Source organism: Nematolebias whitei, chromosome 12 (assembly GCF_014905685.2).
Source record: "Nematolebias whitei isolate Nwh7 chromosome 12, NemWhi1, whole genome shotgun sequence".
Taxonomy (NCBI): Eukaryota; Metazoa; Chordata; class Actinopteri; order Cyprinodontiformes; family Rivulidae; genus Nematolebias; species Nematolebias whitei.
This window is the reverse complement of record NC_056509.1, coordinates 13,788,601-13,808,136: the sequence shown is the minus strand read 5'-3', so window position 1 is coordinate 13,808,136 and position 19,536 is coordinate 13,788,601. Positions and strand designations below refer to the sequence as shown.

Below are 19,536 nucleotides of genomic sequence, written 5' to 3'. Positions count from 1 at the left end.
TTTTTTTTTTTTTTTTGAATGTCCAGAGGACCAGATTGAACATTTTTAGATAATAAAAAATAAAAAAAAATAAAAAAAAATTTCAGGGGTTGAATTTTGTTAACTTTCTGTAGTTCCTTCTTTTCTGAGTTATGTTCAAAATTTAATTTGTTTAACCCTTTCAAAAGAAACGTCACATGATAGTGTGCATGTGCAATATATAACATTTGTGGTAAGACCTGAAGCCTTGTTTTCTTCTTTAACATGTAAATAGACACCTTAGCATCACCTGAGCCAGAGAAACTCCATGTGGCTAGCTCTGCTATAGATGTGTTTTTAAATGTGTGAAGCCGTTATATTCAACTTGTACAGAAGGAACTTTTCCTTTGTGTTTTCTGTAGTGCATACTAAGGACATTTTACTTTTACACACTGAAAACAACTTTTCCTGTACTGAAAGCACTTCTTGTGTAATAGCCTCACAAATTTAAGGGTTTTGATTCTCTCACTCATGGTAAACAAACTGAAAGCTCATGTATGGGGCTGTGAAGTAAAGCTAGGCCACGATAGGGAACAGCTGTTCGTTTTCCGCCTGCAGAGTGCAGAGTGAGTGTTGAAGCCAGAGACGCTCTGTGCAGTCAGGGTGGGCAGAGGGGGAGGGGAGGCTGCCTGCTTAGCCCAAGGTGAAAGAGGGTTCCATGGTCCTGCAAATGGAGACGGGGTGCTAACTCTGCCAGTTGGTCATGGGGTGGAGGGCCTGCCTCTTCATGAGACAGACCCCATTGCTCATTTGCTTCCCTGCCTGTCTTTCTTTCTCTCTTACTTTCAGCTTCTCATCTGTGTGTGATTTAGGCCCAGCTCAGCGGAGAGGCAAACCCACAAAGGGAGAGGAATAAGGGCAGGGAGAGAGAGAGAGAGAGAGATAGAGAGAGAGAGAGAGAGAGAGAGAGAGAGAGAGAGAGAGAGAGAGAGAGAGAGAGAGAGAGAGAGAGAGAGAGAGAGAGAGGGAGGAAGTCCATACAAGTTAGTTTTGCAGGACCCAGTCAGGGCCGGGACAAGAGGCATTGCTGCATCTGGACATCTGGAGAGTAGAGAAACAAAGCCAGGCAGAGAAGCAGAACAAAAAGATCTGCCCAGAGGACATTGACCAAAACAGGGACGGGGGGGGATTGCCAGGGAAATTCAAACATGGCTGCTAGATTTCTGTCCAGTCTCTGCCTTCTCTGCATCCTCCTAGGAACTGACTGTCAAGCTTCTGCCGCCAGAATGGGAGAGCAGCAGCAGACTGGGCTCAAAGTAAGACATTCGTGCTTCGTTTTGTCTGCTCTAACAGTTTCAGTTTGCTCTTTAAGTTCTTTTTCCTGTTCCACTTGCGTTTTAGCTGATTTTTAAGAGAATAAAACTTCATAATGCTCTGTGTGCTTTTGTGTGAAGGCACGTTGAGGCTGCAGTTTCCACTGCTGTCATGTGTTTACTGCCCCTCCCTGACAGGTTCTTGATGCAAACCAGCTGCCAGTCTTTGAGCAACAGTCCAGGAAGAGAAAAAATAACTCGTATTGGGATGAGAGCTCCCAGTTCAGAGATCCTTTGATTTAGACTAGATGAACCCACAAACCTGCTGAGAGCCACGTATGAAACGTTCATACATCTACAGTACTGTGTAAAACTCTTAGTTAAGTCATGTCTCTCTGTCGCTCACTGTCATGGGCGATAATGTTTGTTTGTGCCATTAGTAAAATATCTCATGGATCAGTAGATACATTTTTATGAAAGTCTCAGATTAAAAATAAATAAATAAAGATCAACTTTTAGAGTCAACCCCCCATTCAAGATCTACCCCAACCAAATGACCATACCAAAAACAAAACAGCTCTAACTCAGCCATTTTTACAAATACTGAGCTACAATATGACACAGATGTAGCTGAGAGTCATTCTCAACACATACTTTGCCATTTAACTATTGTGTCTGTCTGTTAGCAAAATATCTCATGAATCATCTGATAGCTGTGATTGAATATCCTGGAGAGTAATCATCGGAAGCACATTTACAGCTGACTGACTTTTTGTAAGATTGTCAGCTAGTTAGTTTCTTTCTGTCTCTCTCTCCTGAGAGGAAGCATGGCACAAAGCAGTGCATAGTTTTTGAAGCAGAGTGATATTCTCATGACCTGGGCTCTGTAGTTTCCTGAGGATATTTGGAGACATAATCCAGAGTCTTTCTCAAGCCATTAGTGAGCTCAGATTCAGAAGCAAGTTGGAAATATTAAACTTTCAAACATAACCATTCAGTCCCCATAATACTTTTGAATATGTTGAAAATAATAATTCTTCATTTCATATACTTCATATACATACAAATTCTGAACCAAACCAGTTTCGTAAAAAAAATTAAGAACACAAAATTAAGAACACAAAAACACAAAGTGTAGATCGAAAAAAAGTGTAGGTAGAAGCACAAGCTTATTTTACCTTCACTTTGTTATACATCAAAATCAAAGCAGCAGAATATTTTTATATAATTTTCTAAAACATATCAAGGAATTCTAGCTAAAAGACAAACTCATAAAAAAACACCAAAAAAAGGAGAAAGAAAAACACAAACAAAAATAACTAATAAGCAAACCTTATTATATTTGTTTAGTAAATTATTTTATACTTTTTTTTTTATTTAAAGAGTGAAAAGCACAGTTGTAACTCCTTGCAACATCCATTCCATGCCTGAGTCCCTCTAACTGAACTACAGTTGTTTTTAATATTTATCCTAACCTTTGTTTTTTTTTTTTAATTACATCCTTCTCTCATAAATCATAGTTTTTCTCTTAAATTTTGAACCAAGGTGTATACACCTTGGAAGAAGTTTATTATAGGCTGTGTACATAATCAATGCTGTTCTGAGCTCTACTAAGTCATAACATTTTAAAATATGCAGACATATCTCATTGGTTGGATGAAAATAATCAGACAGTTAAAATTCAGATAGCTTTCTTCTGGAGCATGTAGAGCGGTTTTGTGTTGGTTTTACATGCGTTTCTCCAGATTTCAACACAATAATTCATATATGGAAGTATGAAATAACAGTATAACATGTAAAGTGATTTCTTATTTAGGAGATGTTTTTTTTTTCAGTATTGCAATAGTTTTTGACATTTTGGCTTTTACATTATCAATATGAGTCTTCCAATGCAATTTGTAATCAAGTATAACCCCTACTAAAACTAAAACAAGCACAAATTGACAAAGAACAGTAGTTGGCTCTGTACAACAAAGTTGTATGGATTTACTGGAATGAAGGCCTCATCAAGGTCTCACAAACAACAAAAAGATTAAAGCTACACGACGGGGGGTATGTTTTGGGTCGGACAGCCACTTCTTGTTTATTTATCTGAGAGCAGCAGGGATAGAGACAGATGGTCCATTCTAAAAGACAAAGGCCAAACACAGATTAAAAGTGTTCAAGTTAAAATGCCAAAGCAGAAAGAGACTGAATGAACGAAAGAGAGGGCCACAAACAGAAACTTGTTGAACGTCTGCTTTGTGCACTGCAGTGAACACAGTGGGAGGGCCAGGGAAATTCTTCACATTATGCAGTAACTGGCTGGTAAATACAAAAAGAGGGTTAATTGTTTCAGTATTCTAATAGTTAAAATGTCAATGTTCTCAAAGTCACCATTACAGAGTTGCCAACCCATGACCAAAAGTTTTGACTTGGTATTTTTGTATCATCTTCATAAGGAAATAAGATGAAACAAGCGGCATGCCGATGTCCTTGTTGCTGAGGGATTTAAATATTGAATGTTGGACATGTTCAAGTTGAGTTTTTCTGAATTGGAATTGAACAGGGAATGAAAGTAAAGCTGAATGTTTCAGTGTAAGGTATTAAGACACACAATCATTTGAGGATACCAGGGGTGGTGGTCCCCCTATTCAAAAAGGGGGACCGTAGAGTGTGTTCCAACTACAGGGGAATCACGCTCTTAAGCCTCCCTGGTAAGGTCTATTCGGGGGTTCTGGAGAGGAGGGTCCGTCGGATAGTCGAACCTCGGATTCAGGAGGAACAGTGCGGTTTTCGTCCTGGCCGTGGAACACTGGACCAGCTCTACACTCTCAGCAGGGTCCTGGAGGGTGCGTGGGAGTTTGCCCAACCAGTCTACATGTGCTTTGTGGACTTGGAGAAGGCTTTCGACCGCGTCCCTCGGGGGGCCCTGTGGGGGGTACTCTGGGAGTATGGGGTACCAGGCCCTTTGATACGGGCTGTTAGGTCCCTGTATGACAGGTGTCAGAGCCTGGTCCGCATCGCCGGCAGTAAGTCGGGCTTGTTCCCGGTGAGAGTTGGACTCCGCCAAGGTTGCCCTTTGTCACCGATTCTGTTCATAACTTTTATGGACAGAATTTCTAGGCGCAGCCAAGGTGTTGAGGGGATCCGTTTTGGTGGCCTCAGAATTGCGTCTCTGCTTTTTGCAGATGATGTAGTCTTATTGGCTTCATCAGATCGTGATCTACAGCTTTCGCTGGAGCGGTTCGCAGCCGAATGCGATGCGGCCGGGATGAAGATCAGTTCCTCCAAATCCGAGGCCATGGTCTTGAGCCGGAAAAGGGTAGAGTGCCCTCTCTGGGTCAGGGAGGAGGTCCTACCCCAAGTGGAGGAGTTCAAGTATCTTGGGGTCTTGTTCACGAATGAGGGAAAAATGGAGCGTGAGATCGATAGGCGGATAGGTGCAGCGTCTGCAGTGAAGCGGGCGCTGTACAGGTCTGTCGTGGTGAAGAGAGAGCTGAGTCAAAAGGCGAAGCTCTCAATTTACCGATCGATCTACGTTCCCACCCTCATCTATGGTCACGAGCTTTGGGTTGTGACCGAAAGAATGAGATCTCGGATACAAGCGGCCGAAATGAGTTTTCTCCGCAGGGTGTCTGGGCTCTCCCTTAGAGACAGGGTGAGAAGCTCGATCATCCGGGAGGGACTCGGAGTAGAGCCGCTGCTTCTCCACATCGAGAGGAGCCAGTTGAGGTGGCTTGGGCATCTGTTTAGGATGCCTTCTGGACGCCTCCCTGGTGAGGTGTTCCGGACACGTCCCACCGGAAGGAGGCCCAGGGGAAGACCCAGGACACGCTGGAGGGACTACGTTTCTCGGCTGGCCTGGGAACGCCTCGGGATTCCCCCGGAAGAGCTGGCCCAAGTGGCTGGGGAGAGGGAAGTCTGGGCCTCCCTACTTAGGCTGCTACCCCCGCGACCCGACCCCGGATAAGCGGAAGAAAATGGATGGATGGATGGATGGATCATTTGAGGAAATTATAAAATAGAAATCATAGTTTCCTCAAATGATAGAGGTGGATGGTTTACATAGATGGTGGTGGTGTCATTTTGGAGTTTGACATGGAAATCCAATTTATGATGCAGCCACACACCAAAAGGAAGTCATTATATAATAATAATAATAAGAAGAATGTCATCACAATGTCAGCACTGTATGTTTCCATACAATGGCGAAATTAGTCTCTGCATTTAACCCATCCACCACCAGGTGGTGCAGTGAGCAGCTATTGAAGGCGCCCGGGGGGCATTTTGGGGATGAGGCGTGCTGCCCAGAGACGCCACGTGATGTGCAGTGACTGGGGATCGAACCTGGGACTTTCGGGTCCCAAGCCGGCTGCCCTGCCTCTACACCATCTCGGCCCCCTTATTTTTCAAGTTATCATGCTTTTAACATGGATGGATGGACATATGAATGGAGGGGTGTTCCATTTCCTCCTCTTCAGTTTTCAACGGAGAACAAAAAGGCACCTTTTTTAATTAAAGGCCTAGTATTCCAGTAAGATGGCGCCCGTGTACATGGCTTGCAATCCACCTCTGCTGATGGTGTTCGGATTATTTTTGTTTTTTGCATTTCACATCTGTGACATCAACTCTCTGCTGGTGTATGACAGACAACAACTTTGGGATCTTAGTTTTTCTGTCACTGATGTCACTTATTTAGACCATTATCAGCGTACCTCTGGAACCCCCCCCCCTGCTGGCGGACGTGCCAGTTTACCTCCGCTGGGCTCCACACCTCCATGCCCGGAGATATCGCTTCAGATGCCGGGAAAAACGCGCTGGTCAGCTGGTGAAGCTTAAAGCCCTGCGCGCTGCATCTTCCTCTTTAGTCGGTGGTCATGGTCTCCATCTCCAGATTCCCACATGCCTGGACCAGGTAACCAACAGGAGTTGTCAGCCAGTGCACCGCTCGGACCGACCTGGAGGGGCTGTTATTGAAAATCTGCGGCCATTAGCGCGCGCTCCCTCCACCGCTGCTGGCTCCATTTCGGACAGTATCCAGATGTGTTTGGTCAACGCAAGATCTGTTACCAACAAAACTTTTATCCTCAGGGACTACTTTCAAGAGCACGGGTTAGACTTTTTCTGTATCACAGAGACTTGGATGTCTCCGGGTGAGTCCAGCGCCTTGACAGAATTATTGCCACCGAACTGTCTGTATTTTAACGCACCGCGGCCATCAGGCCGGCGCGGTGGTGGATTATTAACAATATTCGAATAAACTTTTGACTGTAAACAACTGCCCATCCCAATTTCCCACGCCAGCTTTGAGCTGAGCTTCTTTGAACTCGGACATTCTCCTCCGACTTTATTTGCACTTGTCTACCGCCCACCTCGATCTAAGGACTTCATAAATGAGTTTTCTGACTTCTTGGCTGAAATCACACCAAAATATGAGCATGTTTTCATTATTGGGGACTTTACTTTGCACGTGTGCAAACGTGAGCTTTAACTCCCACCTCCGTGAGAACTTTGAACATGTTCCGGGAGAGGTGAGGGACATTGAGTCTGAGTGGACCATGTTTCGTGCCTCTATTGTCGAGGCGGCTTACCGGAGCTGCGGTCACAAGGTTGTCAGTGTCTGTCGCAGCGGCAACCCTCGAACCCGATGGTGGACACCGTCGGTGAGGGATGCTGTCAGGCAGAAGAAAGAGTCCTATTGGGCCTTTTTGGCTTGTGGGACCCCAGAAGCAGCTGATGGGTACCAGCAGTCCAAGCGACATGCAGCTCGGGTGGTCGCTGAGGCAAAAACTCGGGCATGGGAAGAGTTCGGAGAGGCCATGGAGAATGACTTCTGCACGGCTTTGAGGCAATTCTGGTCTACCATCCGGCGTCTCAAGGGGGGAAAGCGGTACACCACCAACACTGTTTATAGTGGGAGTGGTGTGCTGCTGACCTCAACTCAGGATGTTGTAGGTCGGTGGGCGGAATACTTTGAAGACCTCCTCAATCCCACTGGCACGTCTTCCACTGAGGAAGTGGAGCCTGGGGACTCTGGGTCGGGCCCTCCAATCTCTGGTGCTGAGGTCATCGAGGTGGTTAAAAAGCTCCTTGGTGGCAGGGCCCCAGGGGTGGATGAGATTTGCCCGGAGTCTCTTAAGGCTCTGGATGTTGTAGGGTTGTGTTGGCTTACGCGACTCTGCAATATTGCGTGGACATCGGGGGAAGTTCCCCTGGATTGGCAGACCGGGGTGGTGGTCCCCCTATTCAAAAAGGGGGACCGTAGAGTGTGTTCCAACTACAGGAGAATCACGCTCTTAAGCCTCCCTGGTAAGGTCTATTCGGGGGTTCTGGAGAGGAGGGTCCATCAGAAAGTCAAACCTCGGATTCAGGAGGAGCAGTGCGGTTTTTGTCCTGGCCGTGGAAAACTGGACCAGCTCTACACTCTCAGCAGGGTCCTAGAGGGTGCGTGGGAGTTTGTCCAACCGGTCTACATGTGCTTTGTGGACTTGGAGAAGGCATTTGACCGCGTCCCTCGGAGAACCCTAGGGGGGGTACTCTGGGAGTATGGGGTACCAGGCCCTTTGATACGGGCTGTTAGGTCCCTGTATGACCGGTGTCAGAGCCTGATCTGCATCGCCGGCAGTAAGTCGGGCTTGTTCCTGGTGAGAGTTGGACTCCGCCAAGGTTGCCCTTAGTCACCGATTCTGTTCATAACTTTTATGGACAGAATTTCTAGGCGCAGCCAAGGTGTTGAGGGGATCCGTTTTGGTGGCCTTAGGATTGCGTCTCTGCTTTTTGCAGATGATATGGTCTTATTGGCTTCATCAGATCGTGATCTACAGCTTTCGCTGGAGTGGTTCACAGCTGAATGCGACATGGCTGGGATGAAGATCAGTTCCTCCAAATCCGAGGCCATGGTCTTGAGCCGGAAAAGGGTAGAGTCCCCTCTCTGGGTCAGGGAGGAGGTCCTACCCCAAGTGGAAGAGTTAAGTATTTAGGGGTCTTGTTCACGAATGAGGGAAAAATGGAGTGTGAGATCAATAGGCGGATAGGTGCAGCATCTGCAGTGAAGCAGGCGCTGTACAGGTCTGTCATGGTGAAGAGAGAGCTGAGTCAAAAGGCGAAGCTCTCAATTTACCGATCGATCTACGTTCCTACCCTCATCTATGGTCACGAGCTTTGGGTTGTGACCGAAAGAATGAGATCTCGGATACAAGCGGCCGAAATGAGTTTTCTCCGCAGGGTGTCTGGGCTCTCCCTTAGAGATAGGGTGATAAGCTAGATCATCCGGGAGGGACTCAGAGTAGAGCTGCAGCTTCTCCACATTGAGAGGAGCCAGTTGAGGTGGCTTGGGCATCTGTTTAGGATGCCTTCTGGACGCCTCCCTGGTGAGGTGTTCCAGACACGTCCCACCAGAAGGAGGCCCAGAGGAAGACCCAGGACACGCTGAAGGGACTATATTTCTCGGCTGGCCTGGGAACGCCTCGGGATTCCCCCAGAAGAGCTGGCCCAAGTGGCTGGGGAGAGGGAAGTATGGGCCTCCCTACTTAGGCTGCTACCCCCGCGACCCAACCCCGGAAAAGTCGAAGAAAATGGATGGATGGATGGATGTACTCATTTAATCTAACTCAGCATGTAAACGGTCCCACCCAAGAGCACGGACATACACTGGACCTTGTTTTAACTCATGATGTGACTGTTAATAATCTTGTTATTGGTGATAATGTTTTTTCAGACCAAATACCAGTCCGGTTTGAGTTCACCCTCCCCCATCTAACTCCTAAGCCGTGCATCCCTGCACGTAGCACCCAAGCAATAAAGCATTTCACTGCCACACGTTTCACAGATGTTTATAACTCTGAAATGATAATTCAGCCCCCAATATTTCTCTCCACCACTGAGGAGCTGACATCCCAGTTCAATTCTGTCTGCTTAAAGACTTTGGATCATGTTGCGCCTGTCAAAACCAAAAAATCAAAACTCAGAGCAGAACCTTGGCTGAGTGACGTCACCAAGGCCGTTAGGCAGCAGTGTAGGAGGGCGGAACGAAAGTGGATGAAAGACAGGCTGCAGGTCTCTTTCCAAATACTTAAAGAGAGTTGGCGCCATTATCAGAAAGGAGTGAAAACTGCTAAATCCAAATACTTTTCTGATATAATTACCTCAAACTCTCGCAGCCCACGTGTCCTCTTCTCCACCCTAAACTCTGTTCTCCACCTCACTGAACCATCTCCTCTGGAAGCCTCGACTGAGCTGTGCGACAACTTCTTACATTTCTTTTTGGAAAAAATTGCGACCACCCGGGCTCTCATTTCCCCTCCAACTCATGACCCATCCATCCCACCTCAGTCTGTAGCTCCATTTGACCATTTTGAACCCATCATTCTATCTTCTCTAGAGCAGGTCATGTGCAGCTTGAAACCTTTTGGTTCCCCCTTTGATGTGGTTCCCCCTTGACTACTAAAGGAGGTTTTTGCAACTCTAGGTCTGTCGATTCTTGCCATAGTAAACAGTAGTTTATCCACTGGCGTGGAGCCAATATCATTTAAACATGCTGCTGTCCAGCCTCTCCTGAAAAAAACAAACCTCAGTCATATCCAACTACCGGCCTGTATCCAAACTCCCATTTGGTTCTAAACTACTGGAGAAAATAGTCGAGTCCCAGTCGAAGTGCTTCCTGGAAGGTCACACCATCTTAGAGCTATTCCAATCTAGCTTTAAACCTCTCCACAGCACTGAAACTGCCCTGCTGAAGGTCTTTAATGACATCTTCAGATCCACAGATACTGGTGATTCTGTGCTGCTTGTCCTGTTGGACCTCACAGCCGCCTTTGACACCATTGACCATGAGATCCTCATTGCTAGGTTGGAGTAGTGGGTGGGCATCACAGGATCAGCCCTCAATTGGTTCAGATCTTACCTCGCTGACAGATCCTTTTTTTGTCTCCATCAAGGATTTTAGTTCTGCAGAGGCAGAGCTTAAATGGGGGGTTCCGCAGGGGTCCATCCTGGGTCCCCTCGTATTCTCTTTATACCTTGGTGCTATTTTCCGGAAACACAACATGCCCTTCCACTTCTATGCCGATGACTGTGAAATTTACTTCCCCCTAAGACACAATGGTACATGCTCTATTCAACCGCTGCTCGACTGCCTGGCTGACATCAGGGACTGGATGGCTTTAAACTTTTCAAGTTTCAATGAAAAGAAGTCTGAAGTCATGTTGTTCCCTCCCAACGACATAATCACAAACCACTGCATCGACCTTTCTGCTCTAACCCTGTCAGAAAAACAAAGAGTCACTAATCTGGGAGTGATAATCGACCCTTCTCTAGGGCTGGGTACCTTTCTAAAAAAATCGGTATCGGTACCAGTGTCGGTACCTTCACTTCGGTGTCGGTTCCTGGACGGTTCTTTTTTCGGTACCAATTTTGTAATTAATATTAATTCTAACAAGAATAAAATTACGTTACACATTACAGTACAAATTGTGAGTTTTATTTTTTAACTTTGGTATTTTTCTATTCCAAGCAGTTTTCTTACATAAAAATAAACAAATAATTTCTAGTTCAAAGACCAGTTACAAACCAGTGACACGTCAGTGTAATGTTCACTGCTACACACTGAGGCCCTTTTCACTGAACAGTTTTTCTTCAGAAACATCAACATGTCTGTTTTCTCTGGACACAAAGAAGATGCTCCTGGCTGATGGTGTCTCCAGCAGTAGAACATGTTCACTCCAAGGCTGTAGATGATGCTTGTTGCACACACAGATACCTGGTTGTCAGTTTGACATTGTCCTTCACATCCCACCAGCTGGTCACTGGATTCAATGAGGTTGGGATGATGCAGACATCTGCACCTCTGTGTCTCTGCCTGAATCTTCTCTGTGTTTCTCTGGGGTTTAGGGCTCTGATCATCTCCCTAATTGACATGAGAACAAAACATCAACAATAACATGTTTGTGTTATTATTGCTCAAAAAACATTATCTAGGCTGAGAGATAAAGGTTTAACTGGTCAACAACATCCTTTAAAGTTTAATTTACCTCCAAACATGCAGCTCCACTCTAGAAAAAGGCAGCACATTTTTAACAACAAAGTCTGATTGTCCTGTGGCCCCCACCTCGCTTTTCTTTTGTCCTCACATCTGGGTCAGAACCTCCTGTGAGGAGAACAAGAACATAAACAGTGAACATTAGTGAACTGTTGAAGCAGCTGATCCAATGATTGAGCACATTTTTACAAGCTAAGATTTATGTTACTGTCAATCTTTAGTTAGCTTCTGAGTTTAGCTAGCTACGTAGGGTCATGGTTTGGGCCTGTTTTGCAGCATCTGGACCAGGATGGCTTGTCATCATTGATGGAACAATGAATTCTGAATTATATCAGAAAATTATGAAGGAAAATGTGAGAACATCTGTCCATGAACTGAATCTCAAGAGAAGGTGGGTCATGCAGCAACACAATGACTCTAAACACACAAGTGGTTCTACTAAAGAATGTTCTAGAAGAATAAAGTTTATGTTCTGGAATGGACAAGTCAAAGTCCTGACCTTAATCCAATCCAGATGTTGTAGAGGGACCTGAAGCAGCAGTTAATGTGAGAAAACCACCAACATCCAGAGTTGAAGCTGTTCTGTACGGAGGAATGAGCTAAAGTTCCTCCAATCTAATCAGGACTGATCTACAGTTACTGAAATGTTTAGTTGTAGTTATTGCTGCACAGAGTGGTTATACCAGATACTGAAAACAAAGGTTCACATACTTTTACAATAATGAATATGTAATATTGGATCATTTTTCTCAATTAAAAAATTACCAAGTATAATATTAGTCTCGTTTGTTTAACTGGGTTCTCTTGATCTACTTTTAGGACTTGTGTGAAAATCTGATGATGATTTAGGTCCTATTGATGCAGAAATGTAAAAAATTATAAAGGCTTGACAAACTTTCAAGCACCACTGTATATCCTATCAAAACATCTTACAAATATTGGAAAAAGTACTGGTAGTCATTAAACGTTCATCTGGAGATGAGTACATTTTGGAGTTATTCCAGTTTAAGAAGGATGTCACAGCCATTATTAGGAAAAACAAAAATGGCTTTAACAGCCAGTTTTACAGAACTGAGGTCAAATTTGACATGATAGAAGGTGAGAGTCATCTTCAACACAGTGTTTAATTGTGACATTGTTCAATAATACATGAAACTACATATCATTATTTGTAAGGTTTGACCATCACAGTTCCAGCTCCGTTGCTTCTCAGCAGTGCAAATGAGATAACTCTGGAAAAGTCAAGATGACCTGAAAGTGTATATTGTAATTCTATGAGCTTTTCAACCCCCCCCCCCCCCCCCCCCCCCCCCCTGCCCTCCCCCACACACACACACAGCGCGTGAATCCGTGAACTGATTAAAGCATGACTCACAAGCGAGCGCATACTGTAAGTCTGTGGAATGTTCCATCCTCTGGCAGTGTTGGATGTGCAGCATCGCTGTCCGACTGACCGAAAGAAGCAGCGAGGTCAAAGTCTGGAGTTCCTGCAGAGCCCTGCTAACAAAGTGCTATTGTCTGCCTCAATGAGTGGTGCTGTTGCAGAAGTTCAAAGAACAGCGCTCCAACAATCCTGAGAAAGCTAGAAGAGCGTCTGTGACAGGATGCAGGGTTGGATGTGACAATCTGTAAAATAACAGAAGCTGCTGTTCACACTCATTTCCTTATGACTAACAATGTAAAGTTTAAAAACAAAAATGTTGAAAGCATTTAAGACAATGACGTCAGTAAACAATGCACATAACTATCACATATCCAGGAGGACCTCAAACTTTTATATAACATTTACGCATTTATTATCAACAAAATGAAGAAATTCAAATATCTACAAAAATATTATAGAGTTTGTGAATCAGTGTCAAACACAAAGAAGTCTTTTGTTACAGCCCATGACTGTGGAAGGTTTTAACAGACCAAAGACATAAAAACAACTGATGAACCAGCTGAAAAGATCCACCTATGGTACAGTGATAAGAAAGTCATCTTGAGACCAGAAAGTCACAAGTTTGACTCCCTGCCATGCCCGCATGTTGCAGTGTGTAGTGGACTAGGCCTCCGACCAAAACCTGCCTCTGAAGACCTTCATGGGACAGGAACTGTTATTTCATTGATTTGAATCCAGAAATACAAATTAGCTCATCCAGAGACTGTCTAATTGCATCCTGAACTAATCAATTGAAAGAACACTCTGTTTTTTATATTATCATTACTATTTTACAATATCTTGATAATCAAAAGTGTGTTTAGTTCATACCATTTCTAAATGTTGAAGTGAACCACTCATGTTAAATCAACTGTGAAACAGTATTAATGATTTTTTAATCCTCATTTAAATTAGAAATCAAGTTAAATGTCTATTTTACAAAGTAATTATGCATTTTGATCTTCTGTCCGAAATGAGAAGGAGGGATGTCGGTCAAAAGTCAGAGACAGTCAAAAACAAGTTGTTAGAACGGGTTGTCGTGTTTTTAAAACTCTCAGACAGTAAATAAGAAAAATGGCACCTGCAGTGTTTCTCACTTCGCCAAAACATTTCTCTGTCTGTTCCTAAAACATTCTTGCTGTTTTCTTGACTTGTAAAAACCATCTGACATCACTAGAACCACACCCCGGTTGGTTGCTTTAACCAATCAGGACTTACCAAAGTGACCGGAAGCAGAACTCTTTAAAAGTCGACACTTCCTGGAACTATTAGTCTTCTGGGGTCTGGTGGAGTAGTTCTGGAGTGAAGTTTTATTCTTCAGCTCTAGCTTTTCTGGAGTTTGTCCACTGCTGAGTAGAACTTCGGACTCAGTTTTCCAGTCTGATGGAGTCATCCATCTCTGCTGTGGTCACGGCGCCTCGCTGTGACTATCACCAGGCAAATGCCCTACAACTTCTGAGGAAGTTTGTTCTGTAGAACGGAGTATCTTACGACTTCTGCCGAGTCGCAGCCTCCCTGAGGAGACGCTGAAAGGTAGCGTGCCAGGGACCTCTTGACCGTAGCGGACCCATCCTCTGCCAAGGTAAGGAGTCGTCACGAGCTTCACGCGAAGTGTACTGCGGGCAAACTGCATTTGAAAGGAGCGTGTTGTTCTGGTCTACAGACATACATCTTCCTCCACATCTCCCTTTAAACTCCTCCATTTTTCCCATCTTTAAACTTCTATCATGCCAGTAATTAATCCAGATGCCTTCAGAAATGTCTGTTGTTTTTATTAAGTAAAACGTGCCAAGTTTTATTAATCAGAACCAGATCAGTCTAATCAAGTGTACAATGTTTTGATGTTAAATTTTGATTCTGTTCAATAAATGACCAATTTATTTTGATGGGCCAAAGAAAATTAACGTCTCATGTCACTGATTAAACCTTCTACGCACAGTTACTTCCGTCACATGGCTGTAATTAGCTCGAAAAAGAGAGAACCCGTTATTTTAAATATAAGTGTAGTGAAGCTACAAAGCTAACCTAGCCCATAGAACACTACACAGTGTCCTTGAGCAAGACACCTAATCCTTAACTGCTCTCCTCAATTCATTTGTTCAATCTTTATTTAGACAGGTTAATCCCATTGAGCCTCCGGGACTCATTTACAAGAGACCTGATTTTAACAAAGAATGATGACAACAGTGGATAACAACGACAACAATAGACAATCATAAAGGATGCGTACAAATTGAGAGTAAAAAGTGAAAGTAAAATGGTATTAAAAAAATGTAATAAAAAACAGCTAGATTATAAAACGATGTAGAAAACAAAAACAGGGAACATGTCTGCACTGGTTCTTGCCAGGAACTTAACAGATGTTTGAAACCACTTAGAGAGGTGAAGGTTGAGATCTTCAGATCTTTTGCAAGATATTCCAGGATACAGGAGCGGAGTAGGAGAAGGTCCCTTTGCCTAGTTCAGTCCTCACTGAGGGAACACTGCATGTAATGTCCTGAGAGAGCACACTGCAGCTGCACTCACACAGAGACATGTAGGAGGAGATGTATGAAGGCAGCAGACCAAGAAGTGATTCAATAGCTGCTCCATTTGTTTCACATGCGTGATGGGTTCAATGTAGAGGACAAATTTTGTTGTTCTGTGTGTGCATGCAATGATGACAACACACTTCATGTCACAAAGCTTGTGTGTTTTTATTCATGAGTGAGTGTGGGCAAAAAGACAGACTGAATGAGAGAGAGCTACCAAACAGAGACATGAAGTCAATTCAGTTCAGTTTATTTATATAGCGCCAAATCACAACAAAGTTGTCTCAGGGCACTTTACAGGAACATTCACATACATAAAAGCCAATTGGTAAAGTTCTCTATCGAAGGAATCCAGCAGACAAGTTGAATCTTGGCTTCTTTGCAGGCTCCCATCCTGAGTAAGCACAGTGGCAACAGTGGAAAGGAAAAACTCCTTTTTAAAATGAAGAAACCTCCAGCAGAGCCAGGCTCAGGACAAGCAGCCATCTGCTTTGACCGGCTGGTTTGAGAGGACATGAAGGAGAGACAGATGAACACAGAATGGTAGGTCCACGTATAGGTCCAGGTGTACCTGAAAGACAAAAAGAAAAAAAAAACACATGTTAAGGATAGAAAAAATAATTACAAATACAAAACAGGTTGAGCAGAGTAAGTAAAGACAGCAGCAGAGTGAAAATTGTGGTCAGTTTGTCCTCCAGCAGTCTAAGCCTATAGCAGCATAACTAAGGGACAGCTCAGGAAACCCAAGCCAACCCTAACTATAGGATTTAGCAAAAAGGAAAGTCTTGAGTCTAGTTTTAAAACTGGATAATGTGTCAGCCTGACAGACAGATTGGAAGTTGGTTCCACAAGAGAGGAGCCTGATGCCTGATAACTGAAAGATCTTCCTCCCATTTTGATTTTGTAAATTCTAGGAACCACAAGTAAACCTGCAGCCTGAGAGCGAAGTGCTCTGTTAGGAAAATATGGAACAACAAGATCTGTAATATAAGATGGAACCAGGTTGTTGAGAGCTTTGTAGGTTAGAAGTAAGATTTTGAATTCTATTCTGGATTTGACAGGGAGCCAATGGAGAGGAGCTAAAACTGGAGAAATATGATCTCTCCTACTAACTCCGGTTAAGACTCTGGCAGCAGCATTTTGGATCAACTGAAGACGTTTCAAGGAAGTATTTGGACATCCAGATACTTAACCATTGCAATAGTCCAGTCTAGATGTGACAAATGCATGGACCAGTTTTTCTGCATCATTTTTAGATAAGGTATTTCTAATTTTAGTGATATTACGCAGGTAGAAGAAGGCAGTTCTAGTAACATTTTTAATGTGGGGGATAAAAGACATGTCCTGTTCAAAAATAACACCAAGATTTTTAACATTAGAACTGGAGGACAGATTAATGCCATTTAAGGAGGGAGAAAGACTGAAAAAAAAATCATTCATAAGGTGCTCAGGTCCAAAAACCAAAACCTCAGTCTTGTCTGTGTTCAACAGAAGACAATTAAGGGTCATCCAGGTTTTAATGTCTTTAAGACATGTTTGTAATCTAAGTAGCTGATTGGATTCATTGGGTTTAATGGACAAATATAATTGTGTGTCATCAGAATAACAATGAAAATGTATCCCATGCTGTTTAATAATTTTACCTAATGGAAGCATGTATAAAGTAAAGAGTATTAGCCCAAGCACTGAGCCCTGAGGAACTCCATGACTAGCTTTGGTGTATGAAGAAGATGTATTATTTACATTTACAAACTGGAATCTATCAGATATAATATGATTTTAACAATTTTAGAGCTGTTCCTGTAATCCCAATATCATATTCAAGCCTCTGTAGAAAAATATTGTGATCAACTGTATCAAATGCAGCACTGAGGTCTAACAAGACCAGTATAGACACAAGTCCATTGTCTTAGGCCATAAGAATATCATTAGTTGCTTTTACTAGTGCTGTTTCTGTGCTATGATAAGCTCTAAACCCTGACTGAAACTCTTCAAACAGATTATTTCTTTGTAGATGTTCACGCAACTGAATTTTCTCTCTAATTGAAATTATTTTATTTATAAAGAATCTCATGAAGTCATCACTACTTATAGTTGTAGGGATGCATAGTTCAACAGAGATGGAACTTTTAATTAGTCTAGCAATAGTACTAAACAGAAACCTAGGGTTATTTTTATTCTCCTCTATTAAAGATGAGTAATATAAAGTTCTATCGTTACGGAGAGCTTTTTTATATGTTAACAGACTATCTTTCCAAGTTGAATAAGATTCTTCAACATTAGTAGAGTGCCATTTATTCTCTTGGTTTCTAGATGCCTGCTTTAAAGTACGTAACTCAGAATTGAACCAAGGAGCCAGTTTCCTTTGCTTGATTACTGTAGTGAACTCGGCCTCCGACCAAAACCTGCCTCTGAAGACCTTCATGGGACAAGAACTGTTATTTCATTGATTTGAATCCAGAAATACAAATTAGCTCATCCAAAGACTGTCTAATTGTATCCTGAAGTAATCAATTGAAAGAACACTCTTCTTTTATATTATCATTACTATTTTACAATATTTTGATAATCAAAAGTGTGTTTAGTTCATACCATTTCTAAATGTTGGAGTGAACTACTCATTTTAAATCAACTGTGAAACAGTATTAATGATTTTTTTACACCTCGTTTAAATTAGAAATCAAGTTAAATGTCTATTTACAAAGTAATTATGCATTTTGATTTTCTGTCTAAAGGAGAAGTAGTGATGTCGGTCAAAAGTCAGAGACAGTCATAAAGTGTCGTGATTGTTGGTTTTTTAAGGTAGAACCCAAGGATGCAGGCAGGACTCAGTCGACTCGGTGGTAAAATAAGAAGACACTTTAATAACACAAAAATAAATGGCTGTCGAGGCAGCAAAACTTACACGTAGAAAATCACGAGGAGGCACTCAGGAAAACACTAGGGACTCAGGAGGATTGCCAGGAGAATACAAGACGATGCCCAGCCAAGGAATAACACTAAGACACAGACTTATATACAAACACTGATGAGGACAAAACACAAAACACCTGTCAGGCTCACAGGTGTGGGAAAAGGAAAAATCACATGAGAGGAAACAGGACAGAAACACACCACTAGGGGCAATATCACCACATTACCCCCTCCTTAAAGGACGTCTCCAGACGTCCCAAAAACCCTGTCTCCAAAAACTTGGGTGGGAGGAGGGGGAAAAAACAGGACGGAGGGCACAAGGGAACACAAGAGGGAAACCAGGCACACAACACATAAAAGACAGACAAAGAGTTCAGGCGGGCGGCCAGGAGGTTGCCCACCACATCGAAGCCGGTCAGGCGGGCGGCCAGGAGGCTGTCCACCACGTTGAAGCCGGTCATGCGGGCGGCCAGGAGGCTGTCCACCACGTTGAAGCCGGTCAGGCGGGCGACCTGGAGGCTGTCCACCACGTTGAAGCAGGTCAGGCGGGCGGCCAGGAGGCTGTCCACCACGTCGAAGCCAGACTATATATGCTGTAGAGCACCCAAGTGGCGTTGACCCCTGAAGGTGAGACACGGACCCTTCTGTGGCAGGTTCCGGTCTGGTCTTGGAATCCTCTGCAGACCGGGGACCATCAGGCTGAGGCGTGGAAACCTCAGGGGCTGCAGCAGTAGAACCAGGAACCGGAGACGAGACTGCAGCAGGAGGAGATCCAGGAACCGGAGACGAAACTGCAGCAGCAGGAGAATCAGGAACCGGAGACGAGAGTGCAGTAGCAGGAGAACCAGGAACCGGAGACGAGACTGCAGCAGCAGGAGAACCAGGAACCGGAGACGAGACTGCAGCAGCAGGAGAACCAGGAACCAGAGACGAGACTGCAGCAGCAGGAGGTGATGGAGCAGGGTCCACTGGAGGCTTGGGGCCCACTGGAGGCTTGGGGCCCACTGGAGGCTTGGGGCCCACTAGAGGCTTGGGACCCACTAGAGGCTTGGGACCCACTAGAGGCTTGGGACCCACTAGAGGCTTGGGACCCACTGGAGGCTTGGGACCCACTGGAGGCTTGGGGCCCACTGGAGGCTTGGGGCCCACTAGAGGTTTGGGACCCACTAGAGGCTTGGGACCCACAGGAGGCTTGGGACCCACAGGAGGCTTGGGACCCACTGGAGGCTTGGGACGATATGAGGTGTCAGGACCCACCATTATAGAGATCCCAAAAGATAGGGTGTCAGAACCAGTCCCCACTAAAGCACTGGAGAATTGGGCTTTGGGACCAGCCCCCACCGAAACATAGGAAGGAGGTGGGGCGTCGGGTCCTACCCC

General features: G+C 44.2%; 1 protein-coding gene across 1 annotated transcript in view; it reads left to right on the top strand.

Annotated features, from left to right (window-relative positions):
• Window positions 1–819: 819 nt before the first annotated feature.
• The window catches only part of lama4 (laminin, alpha 4), a 258,674-nt gene continuing 239,957 nt past the window's right edge, over window positions 820–19,536 (top strand). Inside the window, exon 1 of the mRNA XM_037685717.1 lies at window positions 820–1,274. Within this exon, the coding sequence (XP_037541645.1) occupies window positions 1,167–1,274 (108 nt within the window). The 5' untranslated portion in view covers window positions 820–1,166. The remainder of the gene's footprint in view (window positions 1,275–19,536) is intronic.